The sequence below is a fragment of the Eublepharis macularius genome, chromosome 14 (genome assembly GCF_028583425.1).
Source record: "Eublepharis macularius isolate TG4126 chromosome 14, MPM_Emac_v1.0, whole genome shotgun sequence".
NCBI lineage: Eukaryota > Metazoa > Chordata > Lepidosauria > Squamata > Eublepharidae > Eublepharis > Eublepharis macularius.
In genome coordinates this window covers 5835758-5853681 of record NC_072803.1, presented here as the reverse complement: position 1 = coordinate 5853681, position 17924 = coordinate 5835758, and the positions used below count along the sequence as shown (strand labels likewise).

At 46.7% G+C, this 17924-nt stretch overlaps 1 protein-coding gene across 3 annotated transcripts in view; it reads left to right on the top strand.

Moving 5' to 3' along the window:
• The window catches only part of MCAM (melanoma cell adhesion molecule), a 58395-nt gene that overhangs the window by 16389 nt on the left and 24082 nt on the right, over window positions 1–17924 (top strand). For 2 of the 3 annotated variants that reach the window (XM_054998404.1, XM_054998402.1), the window contains exons 2-5: window positions 9897–10024; window positions 12770–12980; window positions 13977–14044; window positions 16151–16238. In XM_054998404.1, the coding sequence (XP_054854379.1) occupies window positions 9897–10024; window positions 12770–12980; window positions 13977–14044; window positions 16151–16238 (495 nt within the window). The remainder of the gene's footprint in view (window positions 1–9896; window positions 10025–12769; window positions 12981–13976; window positions 14045–16150; window positions 16239–17924) is intronic. The other variant, XM_054998403.1, reaches the window with a different exon arrangement.

The window sequence follows — 17924 nt, the reverse complement described above, 5'->3', positions numbered from 1 at the left end:
GACCCTCCCTTGCCCCTCTTCCTGCCAATCCTCCCCAGACCCCTCCTGCCTCAGCCCTCCCCAGAACCCCCCTTGACTTTCTACCTGCCAATCCTCCCCAGACCCCTCCTGCCTCTCAGCTCTCTCCAGACTCCCCCCTTGCCCCTCCACCTGCCAGCCCTCCCCAGCCCCAGCTTTCTAGAGCCCATTGTTTTTATTTGCACAATGGGCTTTGTTTCTAGTGCTACAATAAAGTTGCATCTGACAAAGAGAGCTGTGGTTCTCAAAAGTTTGTGCTACAATAAAGTTGGTTAGTCTTAAAGGTGTTACTGGACTTCACTATTTTGCAACTACAGACTAACACGGCTAACTCCCCTGGATCCACACCTCTGCAAGTCTCTGTCTTTTCTTCCAGAACTGCTTGGTCAGTGTGGGTGAAAGAAGACCCATTAGAAAGCTGAGAAGGGAGGGGAATAGATTGTGAGAGAGAGTCCTGCACATAGCCCTCCCAATACATTCCTAGAACTAACCTTATCGTTGTCATTATTTATAGTCCACCTTTCTCACTAGCACTCAAGGAGTGTTACAAATGTAAGAACTATTCAGTCAGTCAACGAGTGTAATTACAAAGTATGATAAAAAGATTTGAATTTGAAAGCAAAGATCACTGGTAAAATAGAATAATGGAGTGGGCCTGGACTAGAGTTGCCAGCTCCAGGGTGGGACATTTCTGGAGATTTTGCAGGTGGAGCCTGGAGAGGGCGGAGTTTGGGGAGGAGCAGGACCTCAGCAGGGTATGATGCCACAGACTCCACCCTCCAAAGCAGCCATTTTCTCCAGGAGAACTAATTTCTGTGGCCTGGAGATGAGTTGTAATTCTGGGAGATCTCCAGCCACCATCTGGAGACTAGCAACCCTAGCCTGGATGGATTACAAGTATGAAGAAGACAATAAAATCAGTCCGGAAATGGATAAACAGTTCAGTCTAACTGAGGAACTGTGTGTGTATTATGTGCCATCAAGTTGCCTCTGATCTATGGTGATCCTTTGAATGAAAGACCTCCAAAACGTCTTCTCATTAACAGACTTGCTCAGATCCTACAAACTGGAGGATGTGGCTTCTTTTATTGAGTCAAGCCACCTCATTTTAGGTCTTCCTCTTTTCCTACTGCCTTCTACCTTTCCTAGCATTATTGACTTCCAGAGAATCTCAGCTTCTCATAATGTGACCAAAGTACGATAGCCTCAGTTTTGTCCTTTTAGCTTCTAGGGAGAATTCAGGCTTGATTTGATCTAATACCCACTTATTTGTCTTTCTGGCTGTACATGGTATCCGCAAAACTCTCCTCCAGCACCACGTTTCAAATGAATCAATTTTCTTCCTGCTTTCTTCACTGTCTAGCTTTCACATCCATGCATGGCAATGGGGAATACCATAGTTTGAATTAACTTGATCTTGGTTTCCAGAGAGATATCTTTAAAGATCTTCTCTAGCTCCCTCACAGCTGCTCTTCCAAGTCTCAATCTCCTGATTTTCTTTGTTGCAGTCACCGTGTTGGTTGATGATTCAGTTAAGGAATAGAAAATCTCGGACAATTTCAGTTTCCTCTTTGTCAGCTTTAAAACTGTGTAACTCCTCAGTGGTCATTACTTTTGTCTTCTTGATGTTCAGCTGTAATCCTGCTTTGGCACTTTCTCCTTTAACCTTCATCAGTAATTGTTTCAAGTCTTCACTATTTTCTGCCAGTAACGTGGTGTCATCTGCATATCTCAAACTGTTAATTTTCCTTCCACCAATTATTACTCCAGCTTCTAGATCTAATCCAGCTTTCCTTATGATATACTCTGCATAGAGATTGAACAGGAAGGGAGATAATATGCATCCTTGTCTGACACCTTTGCCAATTAGAAACCATTCTGTTTCCCCATATTCTGTCCTAACAGTAGCCTCTTGTCCAGAGTACAGGTTGCGCATCAAAACAATGAGATGTTGTGGCACTCCCATTTCTTTTAACTGCTCATCTCTTACCTTGAAAACCCTATGATGAGACCGAGGAACTATGTAGCAGAATAACATTGCTTCTCTAAGAAGTGATCTGCACCTTTGAGATGGAAATACCCATAATACCAGTCACTTTCCTCGGGCCTATTTGTATGTTAAGCAACCAACACATTTTGCACCAAGAATAAGGGCAAAGAGTGCGATGCTTCTAGGCCTGGAAATGAATGGTCACAAGCGAACACAGGCCGTATAGGGAGAAGAAACAAGCACGTTCTCTCCCACTCATTTTACAGGTGGTCATTTTGCTAGTTAAAAAAATAACAAACAAAAAAGGTTGCAGGGACCAAGTCAGTAGTTTAGGTTGTTGACAAAAGAATGTGTAGAAAACTTGTAAAAGAGGAAATAAAGAACAGCTGTGCCTGCAATGGGAAGAGATGTTGAATTGGTTTTGGTCCACGTTTCTCAAAATGATTGGCTTGATCGGTGCACAAACAGAACAGGCCCAGGGGATTTTGTCCACAGCCCTTCATGTACATTTATCTATCCTTATCTTCTGCCAGCAGGTGAAGACTTTTTGTTACAGTTGGCGTTCCTTCCTTCCCATTTATGTTTTTAATTGTGCAGGTGTGTGTATGTTTGGTTTTTAATGTTTCTTAAACCGTTCAGCAGCTTGAGGGCCCCAAAAGACCATGACATGTCTTTATTAATAATAATAAATCATAATAATCTGGAGATGCCAATGACAACTTGCAGTTTTTCAGATGCAAGCACAGAACATGGGCCCACACGTTTTTAGTTGGGCATAGTAGCCAACGGTTGTTTTTATTAGCCCACGAGGCTTCATTTTCAGCCTCCTGCTCCACAAAGGCCAAGAGAGTGTGAGTTTTGTTTCCCACGGAGGAGTAGGGGAGATTAGAGGTCAAAAGGAGCAGGCAGAAGGTCCATTCTTGTAGCTGCCCCTGTTCTCCAACCCAGGATGTACTGCGTTGCTGATGCTGTATTGTGGCGTGAGGACACCTGTTTGAAAGAAGAACTTTTCCTTCCTTGTGTGGCTAGCGACTTTCTAAATATTGGTTGCTGCTTTCACAGAGTGAAGCTTTCTCTGCTGACTACCAGAACCAAACTACTGGACATCATTAGTGACACAGCAGTGGTATTTGTGGACCTTTGATTCAGAATGACATCGAATCATAGGGTTGGAAGGGAACTCCAGGGTCATCTAGTCCAACCCCCTACACAGGGCAGGAAATTCACAACTACTCCCCCCACCCCACTCCATGCCCAGAAGATGGCAAAACTCCATCAGGACCCCTAGCCAAACTGGCCTGGGGGAAATGGCTTCCTGACCCCAAAGTGGTAATCGGCATTACCTTGGGCACGTAAGAAGGGGCCACAAGAACTGAACACACTGATGTAACCCTTCCTGCCCTCCCTCTCATGATCTGCCTGGGTTCACAGAAACAGCATTGCTGTCAGATGGCCATCTAGCCTCTGCTTAAAAACCTCCAAAGAAGGAGAGCCCACCACCTCCCAATGAAGCCTGTTCCACTGAGGGACTGCTCTAACTGTCAGGAAGTTCTTCCTAATGTTTAGCTAAAACCACATGTCAGTTTACAGCAAAGTGTAATGAAACCTCATTGCAAGAAGGAGTAGCAAGTAGGCTACTCTGTGCACTGGCCAGTTGGGAGCCCTGGAGCGCTACCTCTGCAGTCTGCCCTGCTCAAGCACTGCCCCCCCAACCTACATGAATTTCCCGAGCCAGAGTTGGCTTTGAATCTGGAAACAGATCAGCAGCTGGCACTGAATATCGACTGCTTCCAGGCAACAGGGAGGCAGCTGCAGCACACTTTGTCTTTACAACACTGAAAGTAGGGTTGCCAGTTCTGGGTTGGGAAATACCTGGAGATTTTGGGGGTGGAGCCTGGTGAGAGCAAGCTTGGGGAAGGGGCTGGAAATCAGCAGGTTGTAATGCTGTGGAGTCCACCCTCCAAAGCAGCCATTTTCTCCTGCGCAACTGATCGCTGTCATCTTGAGATCAGCTGAAATTCCAGAAGATCTCCAGGCCCCGCCTGGAGACTGGGAATCCTAAAAGGCCTCCTGTGTGCATGGTATGTAATCTAGTGCTGTTGCTGGTGGAAAGGGGAAGCATCGGGGTTGCTTGACTGCCATGTTGTTCTCTGGCTTTAAGACTATGTCATAGCCAACCACCCCTGCCAGAAGTGGAGAGCCACCTGGGACCATCAGAAAGGGGGAATTGTAGCCGAGGCCCTCGATTTCATTAGCAACATGAACCAGAGCTGGGGGGGGGGAATCTTGAAGAAGACATCACATCAATATAACCAAGATCAGCTATCATTCCTTATTTATCAGTGGCTTTCAGCCATAAGGGCTCCAAGGTTGTTGTTTATGGCAGAAACAGCCAAAAAGAATATAATGCTAAATCTAAAACCCAGTGGGCAGGAAATGTTAACTCTAACCTAGCCATTAAAATGGGACATCGAGAGCAGCACACATTAAAACATTTTGCACTGGTATGCTGGGAAGAGAGTGGGATATTTCATCTTGCGTAGACGGCAGTCCAGTTCAGTATAGGAAAAGCACACCTGCCATGCAAACAAAGGCTGCTGTCCACTCTAAGTAAGGCGCCCCTTGATTTAGCAGCATCCTCTGTTAAAGTGATTAAAGTGATGCAATGTAAACATTGGTGGCAGCTGCCACCCATTTCATGCTCTTCTCTTTTGGCAGAGCAAATTTCCAGCTTGACATCCGGCCACTTGGGTTGATGAAGGTTTAGTATGTGGTTGGGGAGTGTTTGGATCTCACCTGTGCCCCAAACTAGAACTTCTGAATGCTATTCTTATTAATTGTGATATTCCAACTTAATGCACGTATTCAGCTCCTTCCTGATGCCCAAGAAATAGCTGCACCAGTGATCTTGCACTGGTGTAAAGGCTCTTCTGCCCAGTCCTATCCATTCTGTCACAAATTCGGGGACCACATAGGTCTGGATTGCCAAGCAGCAAAGCATATTTAAATTGTGCAATTACATCTAATCCAAGACATGATAACGGCAGTCCAGCACCCATTAAAATGTTTATTTATATGCATTTATTTCTACTCTGCTTTTTTTCCCCTAGCGGGGACTCAAAGAAACTTATATGGTTCTCCCCTCCTCCATTTTATCTTCACAACTTAAAAGAACTACCCTTGTAAAGTGGGTTAGATTGAGAGAGAGTGACCAGCCCAAGATCACCCAACAAGCCTTAATGATAGAGCAGAGATTCAAGCGCTATTACATGGAACCCCCATATCCCGAAGCAGTAAACCTTTGATTACCAGACGCTGAGGAAGCATTATCTCCAAGCCATGCTGTGAGAATTCCAGAGATGTTTTGAGCTGGCTGGATGAAAAGAGAACGCTGGCCTGGGTGGACCTTGGGTTTGATCCAGCGGGGCTGTTCTCCATCTGCCCCACCCACCCCCCATCCCTGGCTGAGTTTTGTTCTCCATTTTAGGAAGTGCCGCCTCAAGAGCTTGTAGAAACAGCACTGGTGTCTTCGCCCGTCTGCCGGATCTGGATAAAACAAAAACCCATCTCCAGATGCAATTTGGGATTTCCTTTTGAGGATGGAGGGGAGGTCTAATCCTGTTACATGCGCATACAGGTTGCCTGGCTGCCTGGGCACCTCGAAAGTCAGGAGATGTTTTGACAAAACGGACTTCTGCCCCAGAAGTTGGGAGACCCATACGTTGCTTGGGGAGGGCTGATGTCATCCCAGAACAATTGCAAGGGGGGAGTCACGGGGCAGGTGTGGGGAGGGAAGCGAGGGTAACTGGAGAAGGCCAGCAGGGCTTCTGAATAAGGGCCCCCTTGTGCGTGTGGCCTAATCTCTCGATCCCCACCTGTTCCCTCTCACAAGCAGCATCTGGAAAGTCACTTCGGAGGGTGAAAAACCATTTCCCTTTCCCGAGGCTGATGGAAAGAGCGGCCCTCGAAGGAAATGCAGCTGCTATCTCTTCCCCACCCCATGAGCTCCAAGGCCAAAGTCGGGGAAAGCCAATGAGGTGGCTTCGGAAAAGGATGTGTGTGTCCCCCCCCCACCCTCCCCAGATGGGTAGGGCAGCTCTCCCGTGCTCCCACTTCCAGCACATCTGACGGGAGGTGCACAGGTCTGCCTTCGGAAAGCAGGACTGGTGAGGCACCAGGGTCTTTTTTAGAGGAGCTTGTCCGGCCAACAAAACATTGGATGGGAGATTTTGTGCAGCACGGGATCCTTCCGTTTGGACATCCAAGGCAGAAAGAAAAGTGATGGGGTTGCACAAGCGGGCTGTTGTCACCTACCAGAGGCCAATGCTGCTGCTGGGAGAGCGCCTTCAGCAGCAGTGTCATAATTTATTTGCGTTATTTATAGTCCATCTTTCTCACTGAGACTCAAGGCGGATTACACAATGGCAGTCAGTACAGTCGTTCAAGGGCATTTCAATAAACCATGTAATAGGGTCTATAAATGCAGATTTGCGAAGATTTAAACCAAAAGGAATAAAACATAGAGATGAAGAGATGCTGAAACGGAGCATGAGCAATTCTAAGCCTGACATATTAAGCAACACAGAAACTACTCAGTAGGAGATTTACTGCAACAGATTAAGGGCTGGTGTTGGGTCCAAATTTCCCGCTTAGCCATGCAGCTCTCCAGTTGACTTCAAGCTGGTTACTCTAAGCTGCACCTACCTCACAGGGTTGGTGCAAGGAAAAATGGAGGAGGGGAAACCACGTTCGTTGCCAGTCTCCAGGTGGGGTCTGGAAACCACCCGGAATTACAACTGATCTCCAGACCACAGAGATCACTTCCCCTGGAGAAAAAGACTGCTTAGGAGGGTGGACTCAACGGCATCATACCCAACTGAGATTCCTACCCTTGGCAAACATGGCCCTCCCCAGCTCTACCCCCCGCCCCCAGGTCTCCAGGAATTTCCCAAACAGGAGCTGGCAACTCTAGAAAGGTGAGCTAAACACAGAAAGGTAACTGATAGGAAAGACTCAGAACCTTGCAGTGGTGAGGGGAGCGTTCCCTTCACAAAGGAAAGGCACTCTATATATGCCCAGTGGTATTTTTCCTTTAGAGTTTGAGTGTTGTTTTTTTCAAATGGAAGACTGCTTTCGCTTCTGTGACAAGCCAATGTATGCTATTAACCAGTATTTGGGTTTTTTTCAATTTATCTATCATGGCTCCCACCCACCCAAAAGACCTCTGAAACTTTGGTAAGGGGTGCTGAGAAATCTTTGGAAGAGATCCCTGGCTGCCCACCCCCTCCCAAGTCGATGGTTCTGTGGGGAGAGGGAAGGCGCATGAAACTGGTTTTCGTCCGTGGCACGGATCCAACCCTGTGGGCAGCCCCCGCCAGAGGGGCCCACAGAGACCTGAGCCTCGCTGTTGCCCGGCAACCACTGCCAGCAATGGAAAATTCACGTACAGTTCGTCATAATTTTGAAAACTCTAATTTGCTTTAGCTATTATGAATAATGTTCCTGGGATTATAGTTATGATCAGCTATGATTAATTCAGAATCTCGGGGAGTAAACTCAGTCTCCGGTTTGCAGACATGCCAACAGCCTCTCTTTTTCAACGGCCCTTTCCTAAGACAGGCAGGCTTGGTTTGCCCCTTTGAGAAGATTTGTGGGCTTTTTACAAAAATTGTCTGTGTGTATGAGAGAGAGAGAGAATTTGAGGGGGGTGGATTGTGCTTTCAGCTTCTTCCCTCCCACATCTCTAGAAATTAAATTACATATTGTCACGAGATAAAAACTGTATGGGAGCCATGTTGTTCGGAAGGAAAAAAATCCCAAAACGACACTCCTGTGAAATACTGTTATTTAGGACCAACCAAAACAGTTGCCAATGTTCAACTCCATAGCAGCTCTGAGAAATCCGAAAGCTTGCGAGTTTGTGTAAGGCGGGCCTAATTAACAGGCCTTGCATGGCCATTTTGGGGGTGGACTCTTGTCCTTTATTTGAGTGTGTGTGAATGCAGACACCAGGCCATTGTTTATAGTTCACTAGTGACTTTATTTCTCCCCACTCGGCCACGAAGGCCGCAGGATGACACTAAGCCCATTGCTCTTGGCTTAACCTACCTCACAGGGTTGTTGTGGGGATAAAATAGAGGAGAACCACGTGTGCTGCCCGGAGCTTTTCAGAGGAAGGACAGGAGATGTAACGGATAGATCTGTAAAACTGAGCTTGCACAAAGGCCTTACTAGTATTGACTTACAACAAAGGTGCTAATGTGTTTTAATGTCTTTTTATCATTATAGTTTTATAGTTTGCTGTTTATGTTTTACTGATGTGTTTTATTTGCTCAGTTCTAATGGCCTTTGGTCACATGCAGTAAACATTGTTCTGGATTCTAGTATTGACCAAAATAAGCTCTGGAAAAAAAACCGCACCCAAATGCTCTTGGACATAAGACTGGTTTGTATCTCATCCTAAATGCTGGAAAGGATGCCCCTATCCCAACTTCCTTGGGCAGACAGTTCCAACCTTACCCAGGACCAAATAAGACTGAATGGGAGGCATGACAAGCAGAACTCCATTTGGCACATGGGGGGTGGCGGTGGCAGGACGTCTTCAGAAGTGCCTCGCTTTGCTTTTAAATTGGTGCAGAATAAGCTGATACATACACATCTGGTGTTGGCACCTTTCCTTGGGAATGCCCTCCTGTGTGAGGCTCACCTGGCACCTAGTTTACTGCCTTCGAGGTGCCAGGCCAAACATGTCTCTTCAGCCAGGCTTTTAAATGAAAGGTGATCTATCTTTTTAAAGTTACCGACCTCTGTTCCATGGGCTGTGTTATGATTACCGTTTTGTTCCCCACCCCCGCCTCGTCGCGCAGAGTGGTAAGCAGCAGTACTGCAGCCCAAGCTCTGCTCACAAGCTGAGTTCAATCCTGGCGGAAGCCGGGTTACAGTAGCCAGCTCAAGGTTGACTCAGCCATCCATCCTTCCGAGGTCTGTAAAATGAGTACCCTGTTTCCTGGGGGCAAAGTGCAGATGCCTGGAGAAAGCAATGGCAATCCACCCCGTAACAAAAAGTCTGCCAAGAAAACATCGTGATGCGACGCTTGCACAGGGGACCTTTACCTTGGTTCTTTTTTAACTAAAATTTCTCTTTTTTGCTGCTGGGTATTAGCTGTATACTGTTTTATCACTAGCTATAATACCGCTAATTTTTGTGCTTTGCAATTATTTTATTGTATTTCTTTTGTCAGCTGTGTCAAGCAGGTCTTTGGAGAGGGACAGCATCTACATTTTCTAAATAAAGAAATATCCATCTGTTGTATGAGTGGCACCGAGGGGAGGGGAATGGGGCAGAAGGCATAGCTGTAGGGTTGCCAACTCTGGGCTGGGAAATTTCAGGAGATTGGGGACAATAACTGTGGGGGGGGGGGATTTGGGGGTGGGATTTCTCCTAGAATCTATGGTATGCCACACGTCTGCCCAGCGAAGCTGCCATCCAGGGAAACTAGCCTCTGTTGGCTGGAGATCGGTTGTAATTTTGGTAGAACTCCAGGCCCCACTTGAAGGTTGATAACCACACATGGCTGGCAAGGTGGCCTTGTGGAAACACACAAATGCTGAATAGGTCAGGCACCTTTACAAGCATCAGGGTTGTGCCTGCAGAGCGCTTAAGGTAATTTCCGCTGAGTACTTCTGAAGAGTCCTTTTCAGTCAATTCAGTAATAAACTTGCAGTAATTTGTAACAGTTTTAGGGCTCTTTCGTCACTCTGAGCAAGTCGGGTAAATGAGAATATTCTTCCTAGGCTAGTGGAGAGAGAGAGGAAGAAAGTGCTCTTGCTAGACAGCAGGATGAGCGATTCTTTGATTCGTCACCTCTGACCTGTGTCTTTGTCTCAGCAGAAGCAGATGGCCTGGAAGTCTCCATGCCAAAGGTAGTAGAGGCAGAAGTCGGGAAGGAAGCCACCATCTACTGCAACTTCTTCATCCCCGAGAACAACTCTTATTTCTACGTCAAATGGTTCTATGTGAGTCAAAAAATGTTGGAGGTGGTTGAGGGTGTTGGCAGGACGTGGCCTTGGATGCTCATTACACAATCAAGCCAATGGATATGCAAGCTTCTGAATCATGCAGAATGCTTCATCAGCGGCAGCACTTCATTGGCGGTTTTATAGGTCTCTTCTGCGTTGCATTCTGCCGTGTTGCCCGCTATTCCTGGAGCATGTTCTAGTGGCAAGAGCGATGGACTCGGTTCTGGGAGACCCAGGGTTGAATCCCCATTCTGCCGTGGAAGCTTGTTGGGTGACCTTGGGCCAGTCATACTCGCAGCCTAACCTACTTTTCCGGGGTAGCTGTGAGGATAAAATGAAATAGAGGAGAGTGATGTAAACCACTTGGAGTCCTTACTGGGGAGAAAGGCAGGATATAAATGAAATAAAATCAAACCATTGCAGACTTAATAGGTGTCCATTGGAGCCTGATCTCATCAGATCTCAGAAGCTAAGCAGGGTTGGCCTTGGTTAGTAATTTGGATGGGAGACTTCCAGTGAAGACCAGGGCTGCAGAGGCAGGCAGTGGCAAACCACCTCTGTTAGTCTCTTGCAATGAACCCCCCCCCCCCCCAGGGTCACCACAAGTTGGCTATGACTTGTGGGCACTTTCCTCCATTGCGGTGAAAGGTGGTATATAAATGAAGTAAAGGAATAATTGGCAACAATCTTAACTCTGAGAAAACTTTTAAACCTCAGTTTTGAGTGGCAGTAGTCTCACCTTCCCTACCCATCTGTTACCACTTGATTCTCACTTACCCTGTCCTGTTCTTTTACACGAGGCCTTATCTCCCACCCCCCACCCTTGTCTCCTAAGAAAGCAGTTTGCCGCATCAATATCAAAGTGATAAAAACATTAAATGGAAGAAGCAGCCATAGATAATTAATTCTGATGAAGGGTTCTGTGTAACTTTGAAGTAGTAGATATTAGTAGAACCAGTAACTATTAGTACAATAAAAATGTGTAACCTTTACTTGTTTTTCAGTGTAAACCTATGCAGCATTACTCCAATCTAAATCCATTAATTACCATTAGTTTAAGTAACCCTGCATAGGATCTCACTGTTCGCCCCTTGGGATAGTAAGCTGTTTGTTTCTGTTATTTATAATCTGTCTTTCTCACTGAGACTCGTGGCATATTTCAGTCAATACAACGAACAGGACATCCAATAAACAGTGCAATAAGGTTTGGATTGCAGAAATCTGCAAATAAAACAGAAGTCTGATACAAAGTAAAACAATGATGAAACTAAGCATAAGCAATTCATTACCTAGTAGGAACAGACAGCAACAGGCAGTTTGCAGGAGCGTAGTCTACAGTACCTATCCCTTTACCGAAGCATCTCTTCGAGCCATTTCCTTACAACACCACCTTCTTACCTGTGTAAAAAAGTCTTCTTGTGTATACAAGCATTTTGAGCAATAACATTAATTAAGCAGAGCAGGCAAGGTAACAGGTGTAATCCTAAACAGAGTTATACCCTTCGTTGATTTCCATGTACTTACAAGGGTTTAACTCCACTTAAATCAATGCGTTTAGAAGGGTGTTGAGGATGGAAAGTCCCACACTGCCACCTTGTGGCAAGATTCTTACCAGCTGATCACTGCAGGGAGAAAAGACAATTGCATAGAAAGAGTTCCGGGAACTCTGGTAATCCAAATTTGGGGCGCTTTGCATGCAGACGCACTCGGCCTCATAAAGGTTCTAAGCTGGTCCACTGAAGCCTGAACGTTGATATAAGTAATCATAAATGTTTTGATTGACCGGCATTAACAAGGTGCCTCGTCCAAAACTGCAAACTCAGAGTGGTGCTGGAGAGTCCAAGTGATTAAAAAAATAGGCATAAAGTGACATTAAACAAACATATAAACTGTTTTTCAACCAATTTAAAGCCTGTCAAAAGATTCAGGAAATGGCGCCTAATCCAGCTTCAGAACAGATGAACGGATGTTGTGGTTCCTTTAAACACGCAACACAACGTTTTTAAATCTCTCGGACGTGTCTCTTCTGAGTGGGAATGCAGTGTTGAAAGATGCATTTAGGCAGAAGGGGCAGTACTTGGGGAAGAGTTTGCGCACTCTCGACTTGCTCTGGCAGGTGCATTTTGAGACTGCGATTAAAGGCCAAAGGTCAAGACCCCACCGTGCCCCTCAGTGGTCAGCTCATGCTCCTCTTCCATCACACACCTCATCTCTGGCTTGGCAGTGGGGGGGGGGGCTGCGCTTACGAGAAGGGGTGGAGGTTGGCTCCATTTGCTAGTTCCCCTTCCAGTATCAGGGTTGGGCTTACCTGTATGCACAGTTCCCATGTGTGACTACACAGAAGACACGATGATGAACCTTGTCTTCCGTCAGTCGGGGAAGACTTTTCAGTTTTGTTTGGTGACCCCTCGCTAACAGAGCAATCCTAAGAAGAGTCACTTCAGTCTAAGCTCATTAAAATCAATGGGCTAGGATTGGGGTAACTCTGTTTAGGATTGCACTGTAAATCTTACTAGCCCTCCTTCCAGTCTCTTTGTTTTTACGTGTTTATACTTTTTGCATGCGGATGTTTGTACTTTAAATTCTTTTTAATATCTGAAGTGTTTTAATGCTTGAAGTGTTTTATTGTTTGCTACCTAGAGGACCCTGAATGGGGAGCGGGGAGGCAGCAGAGAAGTGTTTTAATTAAGTACATTAACAATAAGTGTTTCCTTTCTGTTGCTGGTTGTCCTGCCACTGTAGATGGAGAGAAACGAGCGGAAGGAGATCTTGTCCAGGACCCAGGATAGGGTTGAATCCAAGGAGTCAGAGATGAAAGAACGAATTAACATCACCGATGATTTTGCCCTCACCATCAGCAAGGTCACCCCACGGGATGCCAAGACTTACCTGTGCCAGGTGGGAGCAGGCAGAGCCGGCTTTTCGGAGAAACAGACAGAGCTGCGTGTCTCAAGTGAGTTGTGTTGAGGCCTCAACCCCACAGTGGGTGCAAAGCGCTGCTTCACCTGTCTTGGCCCAGCAGTTTCTGTCACCTGAGGTGGAATGATCGCTGTTTATAGGCATCCATAAGACATTTTATTTTATTTATTTTCAATTTATATTCCGCTCTCCCCACATTTCCAGCAGGCTCAGGGCGGATAGCTCGTAGCAGGCAGACTCATTTGCCCACCACCGCTAGAAGTGGCTGTGAGAGATTAAAAAACAAAAAGGCGTTGCAGTATCACTTCTGAGTAAAATCAATGGAAAATGTATGGTTTTACCATAGAGTTTCCAACAAGTCCTAGGGCTACCCGATGTCATTTTTGTTTTTTACCTGGAAGTAACGTCACAACGTAGCCAACGTCACCTACCCTCCCACTTCCCCACCCTCAGCCCTCCCCACCCTATCTCTGCCCCCTCCTCCAATCGATCTGCAAGCCTTGATGGAGGAAGCGCATCCTGGATGCTTAGCAACTGGGTTCCCCCCCTCTTGTTTCCGAGACGTAACAAAACTGGCCGCAGCCAGAAAAGATGTGGTGCTGGCCCCAGCGTCTTAAAGTCTGCAGCCTTCTCTTTCTCTGTTTATTGCCATAATCCTGAACTCCTCCCTACAGCGGTTGTTCTGCCAGGAAACGAGGCATCTTTCATGGTAGATTCTGGGAAGGCTATTTTTTAACACGGCTACAGCTGCCATGCCCTGACCGGGATAGCCCAGGAGAGCCTGATCTTGTCCGATCTCAGCAGCTAAGCAGGGTCAGCCTTGGTTAGTAATGGGATGGGAGACTTCCAGCGAAGACCAGAGTTGCAGAGGTAGGCAGCGGCAAACCACCTCTGTTAGTCCCTTGCTATGAAAACCCCAGCAGGGGTCACCTTAAGTCAGCTGTGACTTGAGGGCACTCTCCACCACAGCTGCCATAAGGGGAACCTCCCTGCCTCCCTACTAACCCTGCCCTGCTTTTTTGTTTCCTAGAGGCTCCAGAAACATCAGTGACTGTTGAGAACGAGGGCATCGGGGCATCAAAAAATGAGCTTTCGAAGGTGAGAATGGTGCCCGGTGCCCGGTTTGGCATGCTTGCAGTTGCACCTCATGTGGTTGGATGCACCCCAGAGTACCACATTCTGTGGCACTGTGCCAAGGTGCACCCGGGGAAATGTAACTCTCCATTAGCTAAATGTGGGTCTTGGCTGGTGACCGGCTTCACCACCCACAGCAGCAGCAACTTTATAGTCAGTGCAGTTCGAGAGGTGGGGACACTTTCTGAGATGGGAATTTGGCTCAAAAGAAAACAAGATAGTGGTAGGGTATGCTTTGGGGGGGACAAATGTCCTGGCTTTCCCAATCAGTTCTGAAGTTAGCATAGGAAGGGTTGTCTGTTTTTTCTCTCAAATGGGTAGCCGTAGTGGACGAGCAAGAGTCAAGCCCAGGAGCTCCTTAAAGACCAAAAAGACTTCCACACTATAATTTAATTTTAATTTAATTTCTTAGATTTATATTCTGCCTTCCCCACGCCAGCAGGCTCAGGGTGGATTAGTTTGCATTCAAATTTAAAATACATTGAACAATTCATACAATTTAAAATTACAAATTGTAAACATCCAAAGATTTAAAATACATATATATCAATCAAAGCTTATACCCTGGAAATGTCATTGGTTTTTAAGGAGCTACTGGGCTTGAATCTTAGCCTGCTATTTTTATGAAACTGAAGCATAGAAAAAATGGAACCACCACCAGTGGGAGGGAATAAATAATAACATTCGATTTATATATACCGCCCTTCCGGACCACTTAACACCCACTCAGAGCGGTTTACAAAATGTGTTATTATTATCCTCACAATTATCACCCTGTGAGGTGGGTGGGGCTGAGAGAACTCTGCAATGCTGTGACTGAGCCAAGGTCACCCAGCTGGCTTCAGGTGGAAGAGTGGGGAATCAAACCCAGCTCTCCAGATTAGAGTCCTGCCACTCTTAACCACTACACCAAACTCGGTATTGGGGATAGGCAGCGTCCTGATCTATAAGAAGTGAAAGGCCTTTCACTTCTTCCGGGTTTTTCTGCTTTTTTACCCCTACGTAGTCCCTGAGGCTGGAGAGTTGTGCATCACCTCACCAACGCCCTGTGCTTATTTAGTACCAAGTTCCCTGTCCTTCTTCAAGGAAAGAAGTGGAGTGGATTTGTTTTAGTTTCGTGTGTTTACTTTGACACACACTGTCAGGATGCATGAATCCTGCACCAGAGAGCACCCAAGTTTGAATCCACACCGCTTTTTCCTGGATCCTACAGAGAGGAGTTTGGGAAACTCTTGAACGTGGATAATGCAGGAGTCACGTATTGCAAAATAAACGATTCTGTTCAGATGGTAAAGCGAATGGTAACTTCTTCCCAGTTCAGCCAGCGAGATGACACAGTGCTGGAGCTGGGAGGTTGATTCAATAAACACATTTTAACGTATTGACAATGACCAGACTGCTGGCCCTTTTTGAAACTGAGAACAGCACCCAAACTCCTGTCTGTCAAAACCACTTAAGTATAGTCCCTCGTCCAGGATACCACCAAACCCTGTTCTCTCCAAAAATCCAATGGTCTGTTTCTTTTGTTGATGGTTAGCAGTTCAACCCTCCCCTTCAAAGTTACATTCCTTGGTCAACTCTAACCACGGAAGACAAGAGGATGGAACTTCCTCTTGTCCATCACAGATGGCCGATAGGAACTGAGAGAAAGCGGGGAGGGAACTGAAGCTCCACTTTCTAAAGCCCTACTAAGATCTCTTTGATTGCCGAACCTTTCTTCAGAGCTAGAAACTTGATGTTTTAAAAAATGAAGAGGAGGAATGGTGACGTTCTCAAGTTACCAACATGGATGCTGGTGGACATGGATGCTAAAGGGAATACTGTGATAAGGACTGAAGTTTGGGAGGTGTCAGATTAGCTCAGAAAAGTTTTGAGGTAGACTGTAAAGGCCTGGGCAAAAAAAAGCTAATAGCAGATCGGCCAGCTCAGATTTGCAAGAATGTTTGTTTTGAAACTGAGTAAGAATTCTATAGATCAGACTTAAGATTTGAATCCAAAGTCGAAATATGAGCCATGTGGATTATGGACTTTTAAGGTTATTCAGTGCCTGAGGTTGTCTGTCTGTCTTAGATTGCAACATGCACCAGCCAGAATGGTTACCCTACCCCATCCATCACGTGGTACAAAGATCAACAACCACTGTATTCCAACGGGACAGGTAAGAGTCTGACAAACAGAGCAGAAGTTCCCCCTTGTGTAAACTCTGGGGTGAGAAAGACATCAGGAAAGGCTCTGCTGGATCGGACCAGCAGCCCAGCTATTCAGCCACTTACTCTGGCTGGCCAAAGACACGTCAGAGAGGCCAAGGCCTTTCCCCGAAGTTGCCTCCTGGCACTGATGTACGGAGATGGAGTGCCCCCGAATGAACACTCTTTAAGTCACCATCTCTAGTAGCCACTGATGCTCCGATGATAGATCTAATCTCCTTTTAATGCTGTCTGTGCCCGTGGCTATCACTGCATCATCGAGCAGCAAATTCCACATTTTAATCACTTGTTGAGCGAAGACATGTCCATCCCAAATTTTGGGAGAGAGAGAAAAAGTTCTCTCTGTCCACTCTATCTTGTGAATCCTACTATATAATTCCCTTAGCGTCTATCCAACGACTCACATTGATGCTGGTGCGCCTGCGCGGGGCGCGCCAGAATAAAAGGGCGCCGGGGAAGGCTACCAATGGAGGGCGCAGGCGAGGTAGCCCAGCTGGAGGAAGAGGGCGGCACAGGAAGAGCGGCGCGCTCAAGCCCCGGTGGAGCCCGGGTGACGGCAAAGCGCCCGTCCCCCTCGGAGCTTCACCGAGCCGCACTGCGCCGCTCTCGCCGGGGCCTGGGCAGGCAAAACGCCCATCACGTTTCTTCATAGGAAAGGTCCTCCCCCCACCCACCCCCCACTCCCGATCATCTTGGTTTCCCTCTTCTGTACTTTTTCCAGCTCTGCGACATCCTTTTTGAGATACGGCAAACAGAAATGCACGCAGTATCTCAAATGACCCTGCACCATAGATCTATACAAGGGCATTATATATGGCTGATTTATTTTCAGTCTTTTGCTTAATAGTCCCCAGCATAGAGTTTGCCTTTTTTGATGCTGCAGCACACAAAATTGACATTTTCACTGAGCTCTCTATTACGACCCCAAGGTCTCCTTCCCTCTCAATCTCAGCAAGTTCAGGCCCCGTGAGTGTGTGCTTGAAGTTGTCTGTACCAAACTTCACTTACCACATTGGTCTTCACAGTCAGCTTTAGTGATTTGTGATGCCACACTGGGCAGATCCAGCTGCAAGACACTGTAACATAGAATCAGAGGGTTGGAAGGGATCTCCAGGGTCATCTAGTCCAACCCCCTGCACAGTGCAGAACATTTACAATCCCCCCCCCACACACACACACCCAGTGACCCCCTGCTCCATGCCCAGAAGATGGCAAAACACTTCTAGGATCCCTAGCCAAACTGGCCTGCGGAAAATTGCTTCCTGACCCCAACGTAGCAATTGGCCTTACCCTGGGCATGTAAGATGAGGCCGTGAGAACCAAGCACTTATGTAACTCTTCCTGCCCTCCCTTCTCATGATCTGCCTAGGTTTCCAGAATCAGCATTGCTGTCAGATGGCCATCTAGCCTCTGCTTAAAAACCTCCAAAGAAGGAGAGCCCACCACCTCCCGAGGAAGCCTGTTCCACTGAGGGACCGCTCTAACTGCCATGAAGTTCTTCCTAATGTTTAGCCGAACACTCTTTTGATTTAATTTCAACCACTGGTTCTGGTCTGATTTTCTGGGGCAACGGAGAACTACTCCACGCCATCCTCTATATGACAGCCCTTCAAGTACTTGAAGCTGGTTATCATATC